The sequence below is a fragment of the Ochotona princeps genome, chromosome 22, assembly GCF_030435755.1.
Source record: "Ochotona princeps isolate mOchPri1 chromosome 22, mOchPri1.hap1, whole genome shotgun sequence".
NCBI classification, from domain to species: Eukaryota; Metazoa; Chordata; class Mammalia; order Lagomorpha; family Ochotonidae; genus Ochotona; species Ochotona princeps.
The window spans coordinates 24,327,792-24,352,550 of record NC_080853.1 but is presented as its reverse complement, the minus strand read 5'-3'; the positions used below and the strand labels follow the sequence as shown (position 1 = coordinate 24,352,550).

Here is a 24,759-nt window from a genome sequence, read left to right as displayed (position 1 = left end):
CATATCGTGTGCCAGATCCGTAGAGGTGGATGGCAGGCTTTCTGTCTGGGAGGCTCGGGGCAAGGGTGAATGGGTAATTCCAGGCCAGGAGAGGTTTCAGAAAAGGTGACATGCAACAGCAGCCTTATTGTTAAGCTAAGCAGGAGGAAGAGCGAGTTCTGGGTCGGCCCAAGAAGTCTTTTATATTTCTTGGTTGGTTAGATCTATCATACTTGGCATTGGCATTTTTTAAAAAAGAACATTTACAATTTCTCTCTCTCTCTCTCTTTTTTTTTAATTACCAAAAATAAAAGATGCACATTGAGGAAAAGGCATGATGCAGAGAATAAGTTTAAAATAGCTGTGAATCCCAACGCTTGAGACAGAACAAGTTTTGATTGGGGGTGGGGGTGAAGGGAGGCTGGACTGACTACTATATATATATAATGTGTCACTTTAAAGATCTAAATTTTTAATATAATGTGTGTGTACTACTTTCTGCAGTACTTCCTGTTTTAATGGTAGGTGATTGTACTTGCCCATGGATTGACCAGGGTAGTGTTGTGGGCCACGCAGACCGTGCCCAGCGCCCTGGAACAGGTTCCATTGTGTGCATAAGTTGGCAGCCCCTTCCTGTGTGTCATGGCTGGCTTCTCTGGCCACCTAATTGGAACAGGGACTTACAAACAGAGTTGTAGCTATTTCTTTTTCTTTCATTATTTTTTTATTGCAAAGTCAGATATACAGAGAGGAGGAGAGACAGAGAGGAAGATCTTCTGTCCAATGATTCACTCCCAAGTGACCACAATGGCTGGTCTCCCACATGGGTCCAGGTGTCCCACATGGGTGCAGGGTCCCAAGGCTTTGGGCCGTCCTCGACTGCTTTCCCAGGCCACAAGCAGGGAGCTGAATGGGAAGTGGAGCTGCCGGGATTAGAACCAGCGCCCATATGGGATCCCGGTACATTTAAGGCGAGGACTTTAGCCACTAGGCCACGTGCCAGGCCCAGGTTGGATATATTTCATACTCCGTCGGCTTTGCCCTGGCTGCCGTCTTGGATGCAGGTCTGCTTCTCTAGGAAGCAGCACCAGAGTGACCTGTAACATTGAGGTAGCCAAAACGGCAGTGCCTAGGAAGGCTCGCTTGGCAGGCAGCAGCGTGGTAGCTTTATCCGGGCTGCAGGGACCCAGACTGGAGTCCGCCTGGCTCCTTCTTTAGCCTGTTGGCAGCTCCAAGGGCAACTGGGACAACAGGTTCTTTGTTTGGACTTCTTATTTTGTTCGAGAACAAATGAAGGTCGTGGTCAGTATTAACTCCCTATCTGGCCTTTTCATCAGGAGCTGGAGAGTCCAAAGAGGAAGCTCGCAGCAAAAAATGCCCACCGCCCTTCTCTGGTGACAGTGACAGTGTGAGCATGCGCGTGCTCACGCACACGGACACACACACACACACACACACACACACACACTGCTCCCTCCGTGTTCCGGATTCTGTGTGCCCTCCTGCCAGTCCACAGGAAATAGAACTCAAAAAAAGTCACCCAGGCCCTGAAATTTCATCTCAAAAACTACAATAACGAGTTAAATTGGACGGCGTCTACTGTTTCTTGCCACTCAGCTGTATCAGTGGCGATTCTCCCTCAAGCCCCTGGGGAGAGGGCAGTGGGTATGCTGAACTCACCTGGCAATGTCTGTGGGCCAGCAGACAGCCCACAGGGTGCAGGGGCCAGGGAACTTAGGCCACCCAGTGCTGCTTTCGCAGGTACGTTAGCAGGGAGCCGGATCGGAAGTGAAGCAGCCAGGATACAAGTCAGCGCTCATATGGGATGCCAGCACAAGAGGAAGCTTTTGCTACTGCGCTATAGCACCAGCCCCCTTACTACTTTTTATTTTTAAACTTTTATTGAATTATTGGAGACGGAGAGAAGCAGAGTGAGAGAGATCTCATCCTCTGGTTCATTCCCAAATGTCTGCGTTGGAGCCAGGAAGCCGAAATGCAGTCTGGATCCCCAAACCTGGGTGGAAGGAGCCCAGCTGTTGAAGTACGTCCTCTGCTGCCTGCCAGGGGCTGCCGGAGCTGGGCATTGAAGCCAGGCGCTCCAATGGGCTGTGAGTGTCTGCAGTGCCAGGTGACATGCCCACTCCCTTGCCCTTCATTCTTCCCATGCACCATGCCCTGACCGCTGGCAGTGAGAAGGCTGGGTCCCATGGCAATGCCTCGTCGCCAAGTGTACCTTTCTGGGATTGGTGTGGCTTGACAGCCTCACGGGTAAGGGCTGCCTCGGTCTGGGGCGCGGCTGCAGGCTGGGCATGGACAAAAGGAGAAGGGGCCCCAGGAGAGACGAGAAACACAAGGGAATTTAAGCACAAAAAACATTGGATTATTTTTCTTTTGCTTTCATTTTGCCGTCTGATAGTTGAACGTGGCACGCACTGGTGTGAGATTGGTACTAGGTCCTAATAGAGGGAAAACTTGACAGCTCCCGAAGGACCTGCTAGCAGCCTTCGGCAGGAAGGTTCTAGGTACCACCACAAAGGTGACTACCCCCACCCCCTTCATCCCCTGCCAACGAGTCACATTACATTCTGCCAAGCCAAGCTGCAGAGCGCTGTTGCTGTTTCAAGAGTCGCCTTTGAGGGTCCTAGCACGGAAGCCCATGGTTTGCTGGCTTTTCTGTGACTCTCCAGAAACCAGGAGATGATGGAAGAGTCATCCTGGAAATGACACACAATGGGATTGGTGTTCATGTTCCAGATGCAGTCCAGGCTCTCACACCCGCAGGTTGTGTTTGCTTTGGTAACGCATTCCTCTGTTCTCCCGGCTTCCCCCGCCACCCCCCAGGAGTCTGTTTTTAGATGCAAGGAAACTGAGGCTAAATGACATGTGGCCACAGGCCAAAGCACTGGCTTTTTGAAAGTTTAGTTATTTTTATTTGAAAGGCCGAGTTACAGAGAGAAAGGAGAGATTTTCCATCCACTAGTTCACTCCCCAAATGGCTGTAATGTCCAGATAAGCCAGGGCCAGGCCGAAGCCAGGAGCCAGAAGCTTCATTTGAGTCGACCCACATGGGTGCAGGGGCCCAAGGACTTGGGACATCTTCCACTGCTTTCCCAGGCAATTAGCAGGGATCAGAAGCAGAGCAGCTGGAACTTGAAACTGGCACTCCTATAGGATGCTGGCACTGCAGGCAGAGAACCACAGCCCCAGCACTAGTGCTTTGATTCAGTCACTACAAACCCTCCTTCCACCAAATCCCTGACAATTGTGAGGCTGAAGGACACTAGAATCAGGGTAGATTCGATTGGAACCCTTGCCATGCCTTTCAAAATCTATCTATTCTGGGGCTGGTTCTGTGGCTCAACAGGCTAATCCCACATCTTCAAGCACCAGCATCTCATATGGGTGCTGGTTCATATTCTGACTTAGTCCCGTTCCCATCCAGCTCCCTGTTTGTGGCCTGGGAAAGCAGGAAAGGACAGCCCAAAGCCTTGGGACCTTGTAAAATCTGCGCGGGAGACCTGGAGGAAGCTCCAGGCTCTTGGCTTCAGATCAGCTTAGCTCTGGCCATTGCAGCCACTTGGGGAGTGACCTTTGTGTCTCTCCTCCTCTCTGTATATCTGACTTTCCAATGAAAATTGAATCTTTAAAAAATCAAAGCCACTCAGCTCCTGTACATGCCCAAGGTCTTGGGCCATCCCCCGCTTCTTTCCCAGCCCAGGATGGGAAGGGGAGCAGTTGGGACATGAACAGGTACTCATGCTGGTGCTTGGAAGTGGAGAATTAGTCAGTGGAGCCAATGTGCAGGCCTCCTTTTCGATGACTTTAATAACCAAGCTATCAAGAGCCCCCCCTCCCACCCCACCACTTGGATGGTTGATCTAAGGCTAGAGAATGCTTATAGGAGACAGAGGGGAGGCAGAGTTGTTATAATCTTAGACTTTGTTATTCCGGAAAGACTAGCAAGTTGCTTCCTTTTCTTGCCCCAGGCCCTGGGATGGCCAAGAGCCAGGGGCACTGAGTGGCTGTGGTGGTGACTTGCCACCCATTTCCTGATAATCACACAGACAGAACCCTTTGTCCCCTGAGACTGGAACTGAGCAGCCAGGGCGTCTCCGTTAGGCTCTGGCTAAGGAAAGCCTGGGTTAGAGACTGCACCTGTGGGCAGCGGAACAAAGGGCGGGCCCTGCACCCATGGTGCCCTGGCTCTCACCCCTCCAGACTTCTCGGAACACATCTTACCTCTCCACAGGCCTGCTGCTCAGGCCCCTGGCTTGCGCCTGAAGTAGCTCTTTCATTTCTTATTAGGAAGGCAGAGTGAGAGAGAGAGAAAGACAGACGATGCCCACGGAGACAGATATTTACCCCCATCTGCTGGTTTACTTCCCCAAATGCCAGAAGCAACCAAGCCTGAACCAAGCCAAACCCTGGAGCCTAGAACTCTATCCGTGGGTGGTAGGGACCCAAGTGTTTTGAGCTATATCACCTGCTGCCTTCCACAGTGCCCTGGGTAAGAGACTGGATTGGAAGTGCAGACAGGATTTGAACCTAGACACCTTGGTACAGGAGGCAGGCATTGCAAGCAGTGGCTTGCTTGCTGCTCCACAGGCCTGCCCCATGTACACAGTTATGTTGCTAGAGGCTGTCCTGGGCTAGGCTGCCTATGACCCAGGGATGAGTCAAATTGAGTAACAGAGGGAAATATGAGGCAGAGAGGGTCTGATGGGCTACTCCTCCGGAGGGGTACAAGGAGTAGTTAAGGGGCATCCGTGGGCACAAGTTGACCTGCAGGCACAAGAGGTAAAGAGGGTGGCTACTAGTAGGTAGAAGCCAGGTATGGTAGTAGACATTGGTAAGAACAGCTTGAACTCAGTAAGGATGGGGCTGAAGAATGGCAAAGATACACAGTTTTAAGAGATTTACTTATTTTTATTTGAAATGCAGGGTTACAACAGAGAGAGAGAATTTGAATCTTCCATACAAAAGCAGGAGCTAGAAACTTCTGGGTCTCCCATGTGGAATGCAGGGGCCCATTAGGCCATTCACTGCTTTTCACAGGAGCATTAGCAGGGAGCTGGATCGGAACTGGAGCAGTCAGATCTCAAATCAGTGGCATGTGGGAAGCAGGCACTGCAGGTGACAGCTTAACCCACCAATTTATTTAAAAACTTGTTTATTTAGAAAGTAAATTTCCTGTGTTCAACACAGTTGGGAAATGCACTATGTGCACATGACTGTTGTCAAAGGGCAAAATCACAACAACTCCATGTCTAGATCTATTATGGCTTTCTTGCTGACTCTAAAATCAGGCAGCCGTTCATACCCTAGGATAGACCGGGGTTGCCAAGGAACCACACAGAGGAGACCGAAAAGGGCCACAGAAGGTGGCAGGAGAGGGGGAGGCATGGTGGGTTGTTTCAAGGCTTCCTGGCCTTGGATGACTGGGCCAGGGAGACAGAGCAATAAAGGGCAGGTCAACAGCAGCTTTCTTCAGTTCACCCTCTTTGTGTCATGATCCCAAAGCCAAGTGCAACCAGCTTGGGTGGCAGATTTGGCAATAGCTAGAAGGTCAGATAAACAAGTGAGTTTCAGCCTGGTCTGTCAAGGCCTGGTGCCAGAGTTTAGTCCAAGACAATGGCGTTTTGTAACTCTACCTGCTGTAGAACTTTTTGACGCAAGATGCAACAGCAGCAGCCTCCATTCTTGTCTCACATGAAAGAAGAATGTTCAGGGGACACATTCTAGTTTTCAAAGTCTGATTTATTTAGGAAAGAAAGAGACAGCCCCTGCGTTAGTGGTAGGAAGGGGCTCCAAGGGAGGAAAACCCCATGTACAGGGGGTGCAGGCATCTTTTAAAACTTCACTTCAAAGGAGTTTTTCTAAAAACAGAGGGAAAACTCTGATTTGTATAGTACCTGTCTTTGAGACAAAAGGCTCAAAAAGATGTTAACTTCCTCAGTCCCTGCTAGTCAGACACTACCCCTTGTTAATGCAATTGGGTGGGTGCTTTAGGTGGGGAACTGATATGTTAATTGTTCTGGTGATTTTGAGACATGGAGGAGAAAACACCATTTTTATCTTTGAGAAAAATGACTCCCGGGACCCAGAAAACCCTAACTGCCTACTATCCTGTCTGACAACTCGCACATACCTAATACTATTGAAATATTTAGTGAACATTTAAGTAGACACAACCTATGTATGTCACCTTGACATACCTACCACTCTTTGCATAATGCAGTCTTTTAAAAAAAAATAAGACTTATTTAATTATTTGAAAGGCAGTTACAGAGAATAGAGAAAAGAGAAATCTTCCATCTGCTGGCTCACTCCCCAAATGACCATACTAGCTAGCTCTTGGAGCAGGCCAAAAGGAGAAGCCAGGCACTTCTTCAAGATCTCCAATCTTTGCACAGGGGCCCAAGCACTTGGAATATCTTCCAGTGCTTTCCCAGGTGCGTTAGCAAGGAGACGGATTAAAAGTAAAGCAGCTGGGACTCATACCCATGGGATGCCAGCATCACAGCACCAGCCCAATACTGTCAAACCATTAAAGTGTCATAAAATGCCCAAATCACCCTGCTGTATGCGCTCAGTAGAGTTTTGCTTTGGTTTGAGTTGTTTGCTAAGTCTCAGAATTGCAGCTCTTTCTAACTGGAAGAAGTATCATGCTGAATCTGAAGAAGTCACAGGCAAAGGGGCTCTTCCTCGGTTAGCATCCTGTTTAGAACAGTCCTTCCCATCAGTTTGTCTTCGTAATACCACCGCTCATTAGGAACTCAGGATGGGAACAAGAAGAGTCTTTGATTTGCTAAAAGTCTTGGAGGTTCCTTTTGGGAACTGGCCCTTAAGCTGCTGGAAGAGCAAGGAGTCTTTTGTAGGGTTGAGTTTGCCAAGAGGCCCTTCTGGATGAGAGCCAAAGGTGAGAGGTGACTGAAGCTTGTCCCAAGTTCCTTCCAACCCTCAAGGATTCCCCCACCCCCACAACAGCCTTTGGGTATGCCTGGGAAGAGCAGGCAAACAAACAGGGTTGTTTTCCCCCAGAGATTTCGCCACACCCCCGCTAAGGCTGGAAAGGGAGACTTGGTGCAGAGACCCAGCCTGGTGCCTGGGGTGGGGGATTGTTTTTCTCAGTGACTCAGTCATCCCAGTGTCTCTGGATGGCTCAAAGGTGTCAACAGAAGATAAAATCTAAGAGTGACTTTGTGTAGGTCCATGTCAGACATAGCTGGAGGCCAAGGCAGGTGCGAGGGTATTTGAGTGGAGGAATGCGGACTTGAGCATGCACACCCAGAGAAGGGAGCTGGAAGGCATCACTGGACTGTGTCACCACCCGCCTTTTCTGCTGCCATAGAGGGCGTGCCACTCCTTCTGGGAGGTTTCAAAAGTTGTCAATCAACTCAGTCTGGTAGTTGGACTAGCCTGGTAGCCACTGGAGAAAGGAGAAAATGAGTGCATTTTAGATATTTAATTGAAACCACTTTTATTCTTACAAAAAAGAGGTCCGTTGTTGTAGTTGATATAAATTGCTCAGGTAATTGCTCATCCTCCTGAATGTGTAATTTTTACACACACGGGGATTTGGAGGGCTTTGCGTTTCCCTTGTTTAGCTGCCTGTGTGTGTACAGTCACACGTCAACAACAGGGATATGCTCTGAAAAGTGTGTCACTGGCTGATTTCACGGTTGGGTGACCATCACAGAATAACTCAAGCCACCATGGCACCAGGCAGTACAGTCTGCCGGGACCGCCATTGCCTGTGCAGCCTGTGGTTGTCTGGAATGCTATTACACAGCCCAGGATTGTGCTTGTTTTCTGGTCTTGACTCTGAGGGCAGACCCCTCCACAGCCCTGTACCCCTGCTGAGCCTCATTCACTGTGCCCCCACAGTGCCTGACAGCAGGAGTTTGACTTTTTCCCTTGTATGTGGACCCACTGAACTTTATTTTTGCTATTCACCAAACTAAGGTTCTACTTTGTTTTGTTTAGGATTTATTTATTTGAAAGGCACAGTGACAGAGAATTCTTCCATCTGAGTTACTCTCTAAATAACAGCAGGGACAAGCTGGGGCAGACTGCTGCCAGGGGCCAGGAGTTCCATCCAGGCGCCCCATGTGGGTGGCAGGAATTCAAGTACTTAATCTATCATCTACTGCTTCCCAGGCACATTGGCAGGGAGCTGGGTGGGAAGTCAAGTAGCCAAGACTCCAGCCAACGTTCCAGTATGGGGCATAGGCACCTAAATGTAGCAAATGCTGAAACGTTGCTGCCTTTTCACACTTTGCCCTGGAATTCTTCCTCATAGCAGGAATGGGCCTTCCATCTCCTGGTAGACTCCCTAAGTGCCCCCAATAGCTAGGGGACTGAAGCTGGGAACCAGGAACACAATTCAGGCTTCCCACATGAGTGGTGGAGTCAGATGCCGCAGCTGGCTACACACCTGCCTCCCCATTGCAATTTCCCTACATAGCATAGGAAGTATGATCATCTTCAAGAAACCCAATAGTAATACACAATTAGCCTGCATAGACCTTTACTTGAATACCTCTTGCCTCTCTTTAAAATTTTTTTTATTTTATTTTTAATGTTGTGTATATAGTTGAAAGAGAAAATATACCTTGTTTTGTACAGCTTTTTAAAAATATATTTATTTTTATTGAAAAGGCAGATATACAGAGAGGAGGAGAGACAGAGAGGAAGATCTTCCATGGTGGCAACTGCTGGAGTTGCTCTAATCCAAAGCCAGGATCCAGGAACTTCCTTCAGGTCTCCCACGCAGGTGCAGGGTCCCAAGACTGAGCCGTCCTCGACTTCTTTCCCAGGCCACAGACAGGGAGTTGGATGGGAGTTGGATGCTCATGTGGGATCCTGGCGCATTTCAAAGTGAGGACTTTAGCCACTGTGCTATTGTGCTGGGCCCTCTTACAGCATTTTTTTTTTTTTTAATTCTGACACTGTTTGAGATAAAGACTGTAAACTCAATGCAGTTTTCATTCTGTTTATTTTTTATTTGTAATAATCCTGTTCCAAATCCTTAATCCATTGGGATAAGCTACTGATTTATTTGATGTTGACATTTCTGAAGAGCTGGGAGTCTTGCATGGAATCCCTGAGTTTGGAAGAGTTAAGATTGATCACTTGGTGGGGCAGGGAAGATAATGACTTGGTTACTATGGTGTCTGCTGGGTTTCTCCATTGCAAGGTAATCTATCTATCTGAGAGGCAGAGAAATAAGGAGAAAGAAAGAGAGAGAGAGAGAGATCTCCGGTCTGCTGGTTCACTCCCTAAATGGCCATAACAGCCAGGGCTAAACTAGACTGAAGCGGGAAGTCGGGGGCGCCATCCAGATCTCCCACGTGGATGATGGCGACCCAACCACTTGGGCCATCTGCTGCTGCTTTTGCAGGTGCATCGGCAGGGAGCTGGATCAGAAATGGAGCAACTAGGACTTCAACCAGCAGGCTGGTATGGGATGCTGGTGGCTTAACCTGTCCTGCAATAAAGCCAGATCCCCTTTTCATTTTTGCAAATCACTAGGTGATCTGTGGAGTGGGACTATGAGTGTCCTGTTTCCTAATAGCGTGTTGATTATTAGCTTCAGTGTCTACTCGAGTGTCCTGTGCTGTATCAAGTACTGCCTGGCTGGGAGAAGCCGGCAACTGTTATTTACCACTCTCAGGTCAGAAGGACAAGGCTAGGGAAGTTAGAAGAGTCCCAGGCTTGGAGGCCTGTGGCTGGACCTCTGGCTGTCTCCCTGTGCCCGGGCCGTCATTGACATCTCCCGGAGTATTACATAGCAGTTTGCCTCTTACAAGCCTCCTCTCCTTATCATGGAGACCTCTGTGTTAGAAATCACTGCTCTCAGGCCTGGCACAGTAGCCTGTGGTTAAAGTTCTCACCTTGCATGCGCTGAGATCCCATATGGACACTGGTTCTAATCCCGGCGACCCCGCTTCCCAACCAGCTCCCTGCTTGTGACCTGGGAAAGCAGTCGAGGACGGCCCAAAGTCTTGGGACCTTCCACTTGCATGGGAGACCTGGAAGAGGATCCTGGCTCCTAGATTTGGGTCAGCTCAGCTCCGACCATTGCGGCCGCTGGGGGAGTAAACCAATGATTACAAGACCTTCCTCTCTGTCTCTCCTCCTCTCTGTATATCTGAATTTCCAATTAAAAAAAAAAAAAAAAAGACTTGCTGAAGTTCAAGTTGAATGTTCAAAAAAAAAAAATAAAAAAGAAATTAAAAAAGAAATTACTGCTCTCTGCATCTCATCAAGTGTTGTGTGAATCCAGTTGCCTAGAAACTGAGTTTGACATGGGCACTGTTGCTCTTGGGGTCAGCCTGTGCCTGGGGACAGGGGTAGGACAATAAGGATGGAGGACGCCAGGCCACAGCACTGCTCTGCCTAACCATGCAGGCAGCTCAGAAGCCCTGTATCATCTGGAGTTGTTCCCCCCACCTCCCCACCCCAGGCAAGAAGTTTGTCTATCAGTGGTCGCTAGACAAGATTGTGATAAAGGGGCTCTGGGTGGGGCACGTGAAAAGTGTGTACTGCACATTCAGTGTCCCTTGGTTCTCTGCCCTGTGGGCTCCCCTTGATAAAAGCCCTGGTACCCTGTAATAACACACTATGAACCTTCAGTGGCTGGCAGACTCAGGGCACCTGCTCGTGTGCAAAGACAAAGTCTAATTTATGCTTGTACATTTATGAGGCTCCGTGAGTCTGCTTCCCGCCTTCGTGACTGGGCCATGGCTTTCACGGTGAAGTCATTTATCACAGCAAAGGGATTTCAGCTTCTTCAAAGAACTGAGTCACAGGACACACCCTTCTAAAGGAAGAAACAAGTGTCCATTGATCTATTCTCGGTGTATATGAGCGTTACAGTGGCTGTGTTAAAGACCATTGCATTTGATCTTGGTCAACAAAGACCAGCCTGAGGCCACTCCTAGATTTCTTTCCATAGCCTATGATCCACCTGCCTCCTTAGCCTGCCACAGAAACAAAACAAGATGCAGAACTTGATCAGAGTTAGTGTTGCATTTTTTTCTAGATTTTTTTTTCTAATTGGTAAGTCAAAATTCTACAGAGAAAGAGAGGGTTGGAGATGTGTATTCTATTGGTTCACTTCCCAGATGGCTGCAATGGCCCGGTCAAAGCCAAGAGCCCAGAGCTGCGTCCGGGTCTCCCTCATGGAAGCACTTGGCCAACCACTTGGGCCATCTTCCTCTGTATTTCCCAGGCACATTAGCTAAATCAATCGGCTCAGCTCCGACCATTGTGACTGCTTGGGGAATGAACCAATGGACTGAAGAACGGAAGATCTTTCTGTCTGTCTCTCCTCCTCTCTGTATATCTGACTTTCCAATTAAAAAAAAAAAAAGACATGGTGAAGTTCAAGTTGAATGTTCAAAAATAAAAATTCACTGCTCTCTGTGAATCTCACCAGGTGCTGTGTGAATCCAGTTGCCTAAAACAGATTTTGACACGGACACGCTTGCTCCTGGGGTCAACCTGCACCTCTGAAGGCAGTGTCACCTCTTCAGGGTGGAGTTGTCCACCCAGAATGGCCCACATTCCCCTAATGCTGGGTTTCCTCGTCTGTCCATATCAGCAGGGAAGGCTTTCCCTGGGCCCCACATGTGGGTCTCCTTAGGCTCAGGTTTGTGAATGCCATGTGCAGCCCAAGCCAAATTCACACCTGAGGAACAAAGGTGAGCTCAGGTGTTCTCCCGGCTGCTTCCGAGCCATGTTGATAGCCTGCCCCTTGAGAGCCAGGGACAGTGTCTGTTCTGAGTAGGGGGCAGGGAGCAGGATGCAGCGCCCAGCGTTCATGGATTACAACTGGGCATGGGCTGGAGCAAAGTACTCAGCCATTCTGAAACTCCCAGTTCCTAGGATCCTAGGACCTAAGTCAGCACCCATGCTTCAGGGCTGATGGCAGGAGGAGGTGAGGGTGTCTTGGAAGGGGTCGAGCATCTAGTAGACACCCCACAGGGAGGATTCCCACTTCTGATCTGCCACCCACAAAGCTGGCTGAGCACATGAGACCACTGCTTCCGTTCTAGCTCAGCTGTGTCACACCTGTTTGGAACTCGAGGTAGTTCAGTAATTTCTTCGGCCTCAGTGTTTGCTTATAAAATGGAGATGAAATGGATCACCTACTAATTGATCTCTCTGGGACACCAAGATCATTATACCTTCTTAGGATGTAATCTACATGACAGAAGAGTCACCCATTGAAAGTGTATGGTTTGGGCCCAACATAGTAGCCTAGTAACTAAATCCTCACGTTGCACATGCCAGGATCCCATATGGGCACCAGTTTGTATCCCGGCTGCTCCACTTCCCATCCAACTCCCTGCTTGTGGCCTGGGAAAGCAGTCAAGGATGGCCCAAAGCCTTGGGACCCACACTCTAGTGTGGGAGACCTGGTGAAGGCTCCTGGCTCCTGGCTCCTGGCTTCAGATCAATGCAGCTCTGGCTGTTGCAGCCACTTGGGGAGTGAATCATCGGACGGAAGATCTTTCTCTCGGTCTCTCCTCCCCTCTGCATATCTGACTTTCAAATAAAAAAAAATAAATCTTAAAAAAAACACATAATTTTTTTCGCACCAGAATAATCTTGGAACTTCCTCTCTGGGAGCTTTGTATGTGCTTTGTGTGGGTGTAGCCATGTTGTCGCATGTGTCAGTCCTTTGTTCCTGCTGGTGGCTCGGGAGTGTTCCATTGTGTGGGTGCCCCACAATTTGTCTAGTCACTTGTCGTTTGATAGAGGTGTTGGGGCTATTTCTACTCGTTGACTAATGATGTCAGTAGGATTTTTTGAGCAGCATAATGCCATTTCCACCCTAAAGTTTTATTATAAATTATAAGTGCATGATAGAAATGCATAGGTTTGCGAGAGGAAATAAAATTCCATCATTTGGTACCAAAAGTGACCATGCATGTGTGAGTGTGTTTTTGCCTTTGGAGCAGCACCGTCGTGGTATGTTGCAGCTAGAGGCCGTGAGCATCAGGCGTCCTGGCTGCCGTAGGTGGGGCTCGGTGTTGGGAGTTCTGTCCTCAGAGTAGGGGATCCTTATGCCAGAAGACAAAGCCTATACCACTATGTAGGCTGCTTAGGCACTTCTGAAAATGGATTAGGAACAGGAGGTCTGCTCTGTGAAATGCAAAGTTCTCTCCTTAAGTAGCAGAAATCTAGGATGAAGTGAGCATGTCTGCTTCCAGAAAGCTTTCAGTCTAGAAAGGATGGCAACCAAAAAAAAAGTGATTGCTAGAAGGTGCCTGTGTGCATAGCTCTGCCAAGGCTGGGCAAGCTTTGGTCGGCCAAAGACCCTTGGGACATTGACAGCATCCGTAGGTCACTAACTAAACGTTAGGCTGCTATACATTTGTTGGTTTTTGTTTTTCTTTTTTAAAATTTTTGTTTATTTGAAGGATACAGTTACCTAGAGAGAGGGAAAGAGAGAAAAAAAAAAGTCTTCTGATTCATGGCCCAGATGGCTGCAACAGCTAAGGCTGGGTGAGGCCAAAGCCGGAATCTCCCACTTGGGTGGCAAGGGCCACAGCACCCAGCCCAGGCAGGGACAGCTGGGACTGGAGCTAGCCGTCATATGGGATGGTGCTGATATCTCAGGTAGCTGTTTAACCCGCTGTACCACAGTGTCCATTCTCCTTGCCCCCCCATCTCCCCGCCACCACCACCAATGTACTGCATTTTCTAGTCCTCCTGAGGTTGCCTTGGCAGGGCCAGACCCACTGATTTTGCAGGTCATCGAAGGCACACAGACCAGATGTTTTCCGCTGCTGGATTTGAGCTTGCAGGAGTAGTATTCTGGTTGTGGAAGGACCACATTTGACCCCTGTCTGTCTTTTCTCCTAGCATGGTAAGGCACAAGGATGGCTATCCTGAGGAAAAGGACATGAAGACCTGCCCCCGGGACTCTGGCTATGACAGCCTCTCCAATAGGCTCAGCATCCTGGACCGGCTCCTCCACACACACCCCATATGGTTGCAGCTGAGTCTGAGTGAGGAGGAGGCAGCCCAAGTTCTACAGTCCCAGCCTCCAGGGGTAAGACTCAGAACCTCGGGGGATGGGTGGAGGCAGCCAGAGCCACTGCTGCTGCCTATAGCTCTTGGTGTTTGTTCTAGAACGTTCTTCCCAGCTTATAGGGAGCATAGTTCCTAATGTGGACCTGGGATTGCAATGCAGGAAAATCCTGGAAACTTCTGGGGGCAGCTTTCTGTCTTCATTTAATCTATGAAGTACAAGGCTCAGCAGGAAGCAGGGTGGGGGTCTTCTGGGTTATGTGGAAGACCCCTGGCTAGGGGCCCTGTGCCTGGCCTCTTGAAACTGGACAGAGAAGCCTAGCCTCAGGTCCCTAGGTGCCTGTTGCTCTGTTTTCATCCTGACCCTGGGATGTTCCAGAGCCCATACATTGAATCCTATTTTTTTTTCTTTTTACATTTATCACTGGCTTCCCACAAGTTCAGAATCTGATTTAGTTTTCTTCATCTGTGTGTGTGTGTATCCAGGACCCACTGTTTCATCAAGATTTCTTGAAAAATGCTACCCAGTCATTAGTAGACCCTGGTTGGTGCTAGAAATGTAGTAGCCCTTTGCCCCCTGTGGCTATTTCAATGTAGATTAATTGAAGTAAGTCAGAAATTCAGTTTCTCGATTGTACCGGGCACATTTTTCATGCCCATAAGCCATAGGGGTGCTACCACATTGGATCACTCCGAATATGGGACATTTCCACTGGGGCAGAACTTGTCTACTTCCGAACAAATGGAAACTGCAGAAAATCACAGATTTAAAAAGACTTAACACAGTAGAGATTAAGAAATGAATGGAGAGTCAAAGAGAGAAAGTCCGATGGTAACTAGTTGGGTGGCGCCACAACAATTGGATACAAAATTAAGTTTTTGAGTTTCCTATCAGCCACAGACTGACTGTTACCACTTTTTAAAAAAAAATTTTTGGCTTGCAGATGAGTGAGTCTTAATTTCTTTTTCTCTCAAAGATGGAAACAGACAGCACCAAGACCTCTGTTGGCATACGCTGTGCTTGATCTTCTCTGCTGAGACTGTTCCTGGGCCAGCACACAGGCTGTGGCTGAGCTGCAGGGTCATAGGATCAGGGAACCGCTCGGGGTGGCCCCATGCATGCCAGGGGTTGTCTGCTGTTGCACTTCAGAGTTCTGCAGGAGGAAATTGGCATGTCGCTAGGTGGCAGTTCCTTTCTCCCCCACTCGTGAGTGGTTGCTTGTCCCTTGCTGGTAAAACCTGCCTTGGAATCACTCCATCCTCCTACCTGCTCCTGCCTGGGGAGATCAGGCAGGCTGGGGATGCCACGCCAATGGCGGGAGCATCGTGGAGCACGGGGAGCCCTGTGGTGGCCAGCAGGAAGAGCAGAGGGACACAGGTGCAGAAAGGGGGTTTGGACAACTGGCCCTTTGGCATCAGTGACGAGAGCTTTTGGGGGTGTCCTGCTGTAAGATATGGGCAGCCCAGGAAAGGGTGCATGGCTGTGTCTACCCAGACCCGGCATGTAAGTACTGTAGGCTTGGCAGCAGCCTCAACAATAGATACAGGAATGAATGCATGTGGCTGTGTACCAAGAGAGGGGGCAGACTTGGCCAACCCATGGGATAAGGCTATAGTCCTTCTGGAAATAAGGCCCAGAATTTTATGCTCCTAAGAAGGGGAATGACGCTGAGACAGACAGACACACACACACACACCCCATACAGGCTCCCTCTTAGCAGTGCTGTGGCCTCCTACTCAGCCAGATATGATCTAGGAAACATCGGCTTCAGTTTGAGGGTGTCTCAGGAACATTGATCATCCCCTCCCCGAAAGTTGCTGTTGGAGGATGTCCTTGGGTGGTGGAGGGTGTGGGAGAAAGTGATTTTAGGGAACTACTCACTAGACATGAAAGAGCGAATACAGGGTAGAAAAATGGAAACCTGTAGAATAGCACCATTGGCTGGTAGACCAGTTAGACAGAATCTCCTAGAGAGGGGCAGTGTACAACCTACACAATGGCATAGGGCTGGCACGCTCCCTTCTGCTGTGATGAAGGCCAGAGAGTGGCCTGAGGCAGCCCTGGTGGTAGGGCTGATGTGCACCTGTCTAAAAGCCAGATTAGAATCTGGAGGGAACGTGGGAGTCAAGTGAGACCGCTTGGACTGCCTTGGGGTGAGCTGCCCTATGCCTTGGAGCGGCCCTAACTGAACAGCTCTGTCTGAGCTCCAACAGGTGGCTGCCAGCATGTCTGGCATTGTCACATCATCTCATTTTCCCAGAGAAATAAAACATTCACATGTTTTTCCATTAAATGTGCAAATTTTTTTAGGTAACTCTTGTTTGGCTCAGGTTTTTTAAACATCTAATTTTAAGTATTGGAAAGGTACAGTAACAGAGAAGGGAAGAGACAGAAATAGCTTGTGTCGCACTGGTTCACCCCTCGAGTGGTCATAATGGCAGAGGTTGTGCCAGGCTGAAGCCAAGCTCCAGGAGCCTCTTCTAGGTTTGCCAAGTGGGCACAGGAGCCCAGAGACTGGGGCCATCTTCCACTGCCTTTCCAGGTGCACTAGCAGGGAGCTGGATCAAACATGGAGCAGCTGAGACTCAAACCAGCACCACAGGCAGCAGGTTTACTCACTACGCCACAGCACCAGCCCTGAGATCAAACATTTACTCTACATGATAGTCAAAAGCTAATGTTCCTCTAAATGAAGAGTTAAACAAAATGTAAAAATAACCCTACAAAGTTCCTCAGGAATGTAGGCAAGGCGTATATACGAACATCATCAGAAACACAATTTCACTCATATACAGTACCGAAGCCACAGATCATTAAAACCATAGAAAGACAGAAAAAGCTTGCATCTGCTGGTTCACTCTCCAAATGGCCACGATAGTCAGAGCTGAGCCAATCTGAAGCCAGGAGCTTCTTCCAGTTCTCCCATTGGGTGAAAAGTCCCAAGAACATGGGCCGTCCTCGGCTGCTTTCTTAAAGCAGAGGGCTGGGTGGGAAGCAGAACAGCCAGGACTTGAACTGGTTGCCCATATGGGAGGAGGCTGGTGCTTGCAGATGGATTAGCCTGTAGAGTCACCACGCTGGTACTCAAAGCATATCATTCTTAACAGTTTGACAAAGATTTGAAAGAAGTTTGATAAACCACTGTATCTGCAGCAAAACTGATACATACAAGTATTTCTTTTTTGATTTTTCTTTTTTAATATCAGCTCCCACATATGAGAATGGACAGTATCTTTTTTCTGGGTTTGGCTTATGTCATTCAAGATGATGTCCTCTGATGGCAACCATTTTTATGTAAATGATAGAAATTTATTTTATAAAGATTTATTACTTCTTATGAAAGGCAGATTTACGGAAAGAAGGAGAGAGAGGAAAAAAATGTCTTCCTTCTGCTGGTTCACCCTCTAAGTGGCCACAATGGCTGGAGCTAAGCCGATCTGATGCCCAGAGCCAAGAGCTTCTCCTGGGTCTCCCACATGGGTACAGGGTCCCAAGCTTTGGGCCATCCTCCTCTGCTTTCCCAGGCCACAAACAGGGAGCTGGATGGGAAGTGGAGCAGCCGGAACACAAACCAGTACCCATATCGGATCCCAACACTTACAGGTGGAGGATTTGCCAATAGAGAGAGCCATTACACTTGCCCTCAAGTTTATGTTTTAATACAAAAAAAATCTTTTAAAGGAATAATTTCTGCCTGTTTACTATAGGCCATAAATTCCCATTCCTATTTTGAATGTATCCCAGAGCCCAGTTAACCAGTGAGCTCTCCACTTACCCCTGTGCTGGAAGCCATGGTACTTTGTTTCATCAACCCTGGGAGACATGGGTGGAACATACATAATCCCAGGAGGAAAGCAGTCACCAGAGGGTGTTTCTGTAGACCAGGGGAGTTCTCCACTCAAAAACAGAAGCTTCTAGCAAACGGAAAGTGTGGGTCTTGCAGAGCCAGGTATCAGTGGCAGGACTCCAGCGTGCTCTCTGAGCACTCCTCTCTCTGGCAGTGGTGGCCTCTGTCGAGCTGTGTGATCCCTCTATGGAGGGAGTCTTATTCAAGAATGTCATGTGCCAGGAAACTCTAGTGCCAGTATCCAACCTTCTAGATGTTTCTGAAGCTTCACTTTTCTTTTGCCTGCCCTAGATCTTCCTGGTTCGTAAATCCAGCAAGATGCAGAAGAAAGTCCTTTCTCTTCGCCTGCCCCCTGAGTCTGAAACCCCACTGAAGGAGTTTGCTATCAAGGAAAGCACCTACAGTAAGTGGGGCTGCAGGGGCAGCCTGGGTTGGTGGATGAAGGGTTCGGGGCTGCTGAGAGAGGGGAAGTAAAGGGAGCTTTGAGCCCCATCACCAACTCCTACCTCAGGAAGCCTCAATTTTCTCATCTGTAAATCTCAGAGCTGCTAGAGGTCAGTTAAGCCACCTGTGTATGAAGTGGTCTGCTTGGCAGGTGGGAAGGGCCTAATCGAGGTAGTCTTCGCCTCTTGCATGGTTAACCAGAGTATGGATTTGGTTCGGGCTTTGCAGATGACTGAGTTGCGGGGAGGGCTGCAGCCACAAAGCCTTGGAGAGGTTCTCACGCCTGGGTGTGCGCCTGCACGTTGTCTCGCGCATCAGTAACCCTGAACAGGCATGGTCCCTCCCAGCAGTCACCACCATGATTGTGCAGACTGCTGGGAAATGCAACCCCTCAGAGGCAGGGTCCGCCCCTTTGGAACAGAAACTGCAGAGGTTTTGAAGGGAGAGCTGGCTTCAGGACTTGAGTTTTCTTTCTGCGGTTCCCTGGTGGCTGGTGGCTGGTTGCTCATGGAAGAACGTGATCGTAGTAGGAAAGTGCATGCACAGTTGTGTCATGCTGCCAGCCTCTGAGAAGGGGCAGGAGATGGCAGTGCTTGCCCAGGAGGTGTCTGTGCAGATCCCAGGCTGCAGAGAGAGGTGAGGTGGGGAGCAGAACTGAGCAGGCTCCTGACAGCTCACTGCAATTGCTGAGGAGATGTTTTCCCAGCAGAAGAGCCCTAAGAAAGTGAAACTTGGCAAGTAATGGAATAACGTTAGGAGAGAATCAACCAGGACTGCATTCCAGACTAACTTTTCTGAAGAAAAGGAATTTGAGACATGAACGGATCCCAGGTTGGCTTTTGGAAGCCTAATAGCCAGAATGAGACAGATAACTTTTAAAAAGTGTGTTATTTCATTATTTTTCTTGAGAGAGAGAATATCCTTCTTCCACTGTTCACTTCCCAGATGCCCACAAGAGCCAGGGCTTCAGTCAAGAGCCTGGAACTCCATCTGGTGTCACCCTCCCTCTTATGTGATTGGAAGGGCGCCAAGCATATGAGCCATTGACTGCTGCCTCTCAGGGTGAACTTCCAGGATGAGTAAGCAACAGCTGAACCCCAACACTCACCTCCTCTCAGGTGGCCTGCTTAGGGCCATTTGCAGACCACATGAAATTAACAACTTAAAATTAGCCTGCCACCACAGCTGGCATTGTGACATAGCAGGTAAAACCACCACCTGCAACATCCCGTGTGAGTGCCAGTTGAAATCCCTGACTGCTTCACTTCCAAGCCAGCTACCTGCTAATGTACCTGGAAAAGCAGTGGAGGATGGCCTAAGTGCTTGGGCTCCTACCGCCCAAAAGCTATCTCTCTCTCTTTTTTAATAGTAGCCTGCTGTAGATTTTCCCACTTTCGAGTCCCACCTGCCTTTTCCTTGGCAGGGCCGGGCCAAGGGATTTTGCAGCTTTCATTCAGCCAGCAGGCTGGGTGTGCCTCACTCCTGCTCACCTGGTTTTTAAATCCCTTCTAAGACTTTCAGTTAACCATGAAAACTTGGCCTGGAAGCCGCCTCCTCTTCTTGCTATGGCCATGTCTGTGACGGCCTCCTTGTTCACTGAGGTCTCAAAAATGACAGTACCTCATCATATAAATTATTCCTTTTTTTTTTTTTTTGGTGTTACAAATTTAAATTCCTTCTGCTACTGTTCTGGAAGGCATGCATTTTACAGATGAGAAAACTGAGACAGAGAGGAGTTAATCTGTCCAAAAATCAGCTCCGCCCTATTTACCACAGTGCGTTGGAGTAAACATGGGAAAATGGGACTAAAATTGTAATATCATTTTGGGACCAAAACATTTTGAAATTCATGTGCAGTTTTCCATAATGTTTTTTCATGTACTATGAGGGGGAAAAAAAACCTTTTGGTCCATAATATTTTTGGCACAATAACAAACTCACACTTAACATTTGTTTATATATTTATTTTCACTGCATTTGAAAGACAGAGGGAGAACTACAGAGAAATTGAAAGATCTTTTCACCCACTGGTTCACTCCCCAAATGCCTGCAACAGGCAGTGCTGGTCCAGGCTGAAGCCATTAGTCCTGAGCACCGTTCAGGTCTCCCACATGGGTATCAGGGTCCCAAGAGCGGGAGCCGCCACCTGCTTGGATATACATGAGCAGAGAGCTAGAGTGGGAATAGAGAGGTCAGGTCTGGAGCCAGGCACCATGATTTGAGATGTGCTGTCCCAAGCAGTGACTTCACTGCTATGCCAAACACCAGCCTCAGGCTTCTGCTTTTATTTGTTTCGTATATTGGCAAGGCAGAGTGACAGAGAGATGGTGAGGGAAGTTTTTGACTTGTGGCCACAACCACCAGGGAATCCCATCTCGCTCTCCTACATGGGTGACAGGGACCCAAGTACTTGGGCCATCCTCCACTTCTTTCCCAGGCACATGAGCAAGAATTTCAATCAGAAGCAGAGTAGTCCAAACTAGAACTGGAGCCCTAATACAGGATGCTGCGCAAGTGGCAGCTTAATCCACTGCACCATCACAATGGCCCTGTACTTTTAAGTCCATTTTCTATGAAACTGTGTGTGTGTGTGTGTGTGTGTGTGTGTGTGTGTGTGTAAATGTGACAGAGATAGGCATGTGTTTTGGGGTGCCAAGGAAACACTGATTGAGCAAAATGACATAAGTTAAGCAAAAAATAAATGTGGCCATGGATTATTTTGCAAGGGAAGAAACTGCATTGGGTGGAGGGTGGTGTATGCATCGGTTTGGAAGAACCACTGGCTGAAGTGTTGGCCGAGGGGACAAAGAGGTGTTGGCAAATCGTGACTGTTTGAAGTTAATACTGAATGCTTCCCCATTCAGAAGACAAAGAACGGAGACCACCTGGCTAGATGCACCTGTTAGGAAGCATACATGGGGCCAGCCATGGTCTATGGAAAAAGTTTGAGAGTCTTTCGGCCAGAATTGAAGCAAAAGCTAAGGGGGCTTGCTTTGTGTTACCCTGCAGATTCTGCCTTCCATTTGCTCTGTGCCTTTGCCAGAGAGGACCCTGTTTTGGCCAAATAAATAAACAAGAATATGACCCAGGAGATTTATGTCTTAGCAGGGACCGGCTGTGGTTGTTGTTCTGGCCCTGCCTCTCTCTGCCCAACCCTGGGTTCTGGGCTTGGTTGTGCAAGCCGTGTTTACCAAGTATTGGAGCATGTGCCGGACATGAGTGGGGGGAGCCTCCAGGCTCTGTTGTGACTGCTTACTCCTAGCTGTACCGCCTCCTCCTCACAGCTGGTTCTAATAAGCTACACGGGAGCTTACTTGCTTTCCCCAGGATGCACTCGGGGCACTCAGCTGCTTTCCCATCTCTTGCAGCCTTTTCCCTGGAAGGCTCAGGAATCAGTTTTGCAGATTTATTCCGGCTCGTGGCTTTCTACTGCATCAGCAGGTAAGGCCTGTCCCTTCATCATCTGCCTCATTGGCTGCGTGCTGGGTCAACCCAAGCTACCTACCTGAGAGCAGGGAAGAGGGACCTGGGAGCCTGCCCACCTCTTGGATGCCCATGGAAGGAACAGCCATTTAAGTGCCAGGACAGTGAAGGAAAGAAGTGCCATGACACCTCCAGTTGGCAAGTGTCCTTCTTAGGGGGATTTTTTTGTGGCGCTGATTGAGCCGACGCCCTGAAGCAAGCAACATACACACACGCACGTGTGCACACACAGAAAGGAATGGAGAATTCAGTCCTGTAACCTGTCGAAGACCCTAACGATGCTGCTGAAAACTCCACCAAATGGCAAGTATGCAACCCATCCATCTTGCTCCAAAGGCAGGCAGGAGTGACAGGCTGGGCTGTCACCTTGGTGTCCTGGGTCTCGCAGAAACACTTGATTTTCAGCTCCATGAAGCCATGCCCTGGGCCCGATGTGAACCAGGTCAGAAGGGGGTGCATTGTTTTTCTTTCTGGCAGAAGTGTTTTTCTGCTGAGTGTTCTCTGCATGATTAAGAAACAGAATGTGTTCCCTGCAGATGTTTTGGGGGCAGACAAAGCTCAGTATTGCTCTTAAGAAAAAAACACTGGGCACCCATTGCAGCTGATGCAATGCAATGCAGGAACAGGCATTATTTGTTACAGCTAGCACATATTTAGGCTGATGGGTTTCTTGGGGTTTGCTTCATTGTATTTTAATTGGGATCAGGTTACTTCTGCAAGATTTGATTGGATATTCACCACACCTGCTGGCTGGACTGTGTTGAGGAGAGCCATTGAGCGCCCTCCTTCCTGGATATCTTTAAGCTGCTCCACACCACACAGTAAACAGCCAGAGAAAGTGAAGACACTTTGGAGGGGAAATCCAGTGCTGCCCACCAGCAGGAAGTAGAAGAGTGTTTCCGCCCGCTGGAACGGGACCAGTGCCCTAGAGGCACCTTGCAAAGGGATGGTGCCACCTGCCCGCGTTGTTTTGCAAGGAAACGCCAACGACCAAGTAGGCCAGGCTAAGGCAGAGCCCCTGGCACCACCCTCCCCGTCTGCCCATGCACTCCAGGCAAGCATGCAACTCCCACGCTCACGTGTCAGCCACAGTGAGGTCGGCTGATACTTGCCGCCTGCCAGAAGTGTATTTGGCAGCAGCACAAAAAGAGACCTTCTCTGCCCATGGTGTATGTAAAACCATGGAAGCCTGCTCTCCAGGACTGTTGAATGGTGAGGGCAGATAAACAAGCTGCCAAGCTTGATGCCAATGTAAAGGCACTTAGAAATCTATGCAACTGGGGAGGCCAGAGATCAATTTGCCAACTTTTATTTCTCTGCCAGGCGAAGGCACTTGATGTTTCTGTTTTTCTGTGAGTGCCCCTCGTCTGTGTTTTATTTATTTATTTTTATTGGAAAGGCAGATCAGATTTACAGAGAGAAGGAGAAAAAGAAAGACCTTCCATCTGCTCATTCTTTCTCCAAAGGGCTGCAATGGCTGGAGCTGAGCCAGTCCAAAGCTAGGAGCCAGGAGTTTCTTCCTGGTTTCCCATGCAGGGTCCCAAGGCTTTGGGCCATCCTCTACTGCTTTTCTAAGCCACAAGCAGGGAGCTAGATGGAACGTGGAGCAGCCAGGATATGAACTGACACCCATATGGTGAGGCTTTAGCCACTGAGCTATCACACTGGGCTTTGCAATGTTGTGGATGCTCAGAAGTTGGTCTGACCCGTCTCACCCAGTGTTTTAGAGATCTTTCAGTTGATCATAAATAATTAGGCCTGTTGAACTGCTGCCGTGGGCTGCATCCAGGGTGCACTGAAGCAGATAGTTCATAGGTCAGGAAGTACAGGATCTGCTGCATCAGGAAGGCTGGCTGAAAAGTCCGTTGAGGTTTCAAGTGGGGACTGTGAACCTTGGCCACCAACGCCTGGCAGCCCGGTGTCAGTTTACAGTAATCATGTGATGGAGACTTCTTGCCTTTGCAACTCCAGAGTGTAGCAGAATCCCTTGGGTGAAGCTGCCGAATTTGATTCTAGAGTCTGAGATTACATTTGCAACAAGCTCCCAGGTGATGAGGTTGAGGCTGCGAGTCCTCCGATATAGTGATGTTAGGGCCTGCTATGCTGCTGCTATGCTGTTTCCAGTCCTCATGGCAACTGCATCCATGAGGACCATGAAGACTCAGAGGCTGCGACAGAGGGAGGCACTTGGCCACAACCATTCAATTGATGAGTAGTTAATACGAGATGTGAACCCAGGTCTGCCAGTGAGGCCAGAGCGCGTAGATTTCCCACTCTCTAAGACAGTTGCGCAGACCAGACTGTCACACCTGGGTTTCAGCCCCTACTTGACCTCTCTGAACTCCACAAGGCCTTCTTTCCAGGGTGTTCATATGTGCCTGATCCATACAGTGGGTGGGCATCACAGCCTCTGCCCCCGGGAGAGCAGGCAGGATTCAGGGCCATCAACATGGCTCAGGTCCCCTCCCTTCCAGAAACAGAATGCCTGGAACATGGTCTTGAAAAATAAATTGAAGGTATGTATGCACTGGGTGAAACGTTCCCATCTACAAGGATGCCTGTGTTTTGGGGTTTCTTTAATGGGGCATAGATGGAAAAGTGTGTGTGTGTTGGAACGCATCCTGGCTGGCACAGTGCGAGAGTCCTCACATACAACATTAAATTTTCTGGGAGGTGAACGCCTAAAACCATCCATTAACAAATGATGGGTATAGCTCCCTGTCATATGTCATTAAGGTCCAACTCAAGACAAGTGATGTTTAAGCTCTAGCTACTGCACTGAGCAAAGACTGAAACCTAAACACAGGTTGGTTTTGTTGTATGTGACTTTCCCCCCCAAATTGTCTTGACTAAAGTGGATTTTTAACTAAGTTGATCTGGCCATATGAACATGGATTTGCAGGATACTTAAGTGTTGCAAAATTCTTCATTTTGTGTTACAATCAGGGCCCCTGCACCT

The 24,759-nt window shown here is 48.8% G+C and overlaps 1 protein-coding gene across 8 annotated transcripts in view; it reads left to right on the top strand.

The window, feature by feature from the left end:
• The window catches only part of RIN2 (Ras and Rab interactor 2), a 181,793-nt gene that overhangs the window by 127,885 nt on the left and 29,149 nt on the right, over positions 1 to 24,759 (top strand). For all 8 annotated transcript variants that reach the window (XM_058679241.1, XM_058679242.1, XM_058679240.1 and 5 more), the window contains 3 exons: positions 13,858 to 14,047; positions 18,165 to 18,276; positions 21,686 to 21,758. In XM_058679241.1, coding sequence (XP_058535224.1) covers positions 13,858 to 14,047; positions 18,165 to 18,276; positions 21,686 to 21,758 — 375 coding nt within the window. The remainder of the gene's footprint in view (positions 1 to 13,857; positions 14,048 to 18,164; positions 18,277 to 21,685; positions 21,759 to 24,759) is intronic.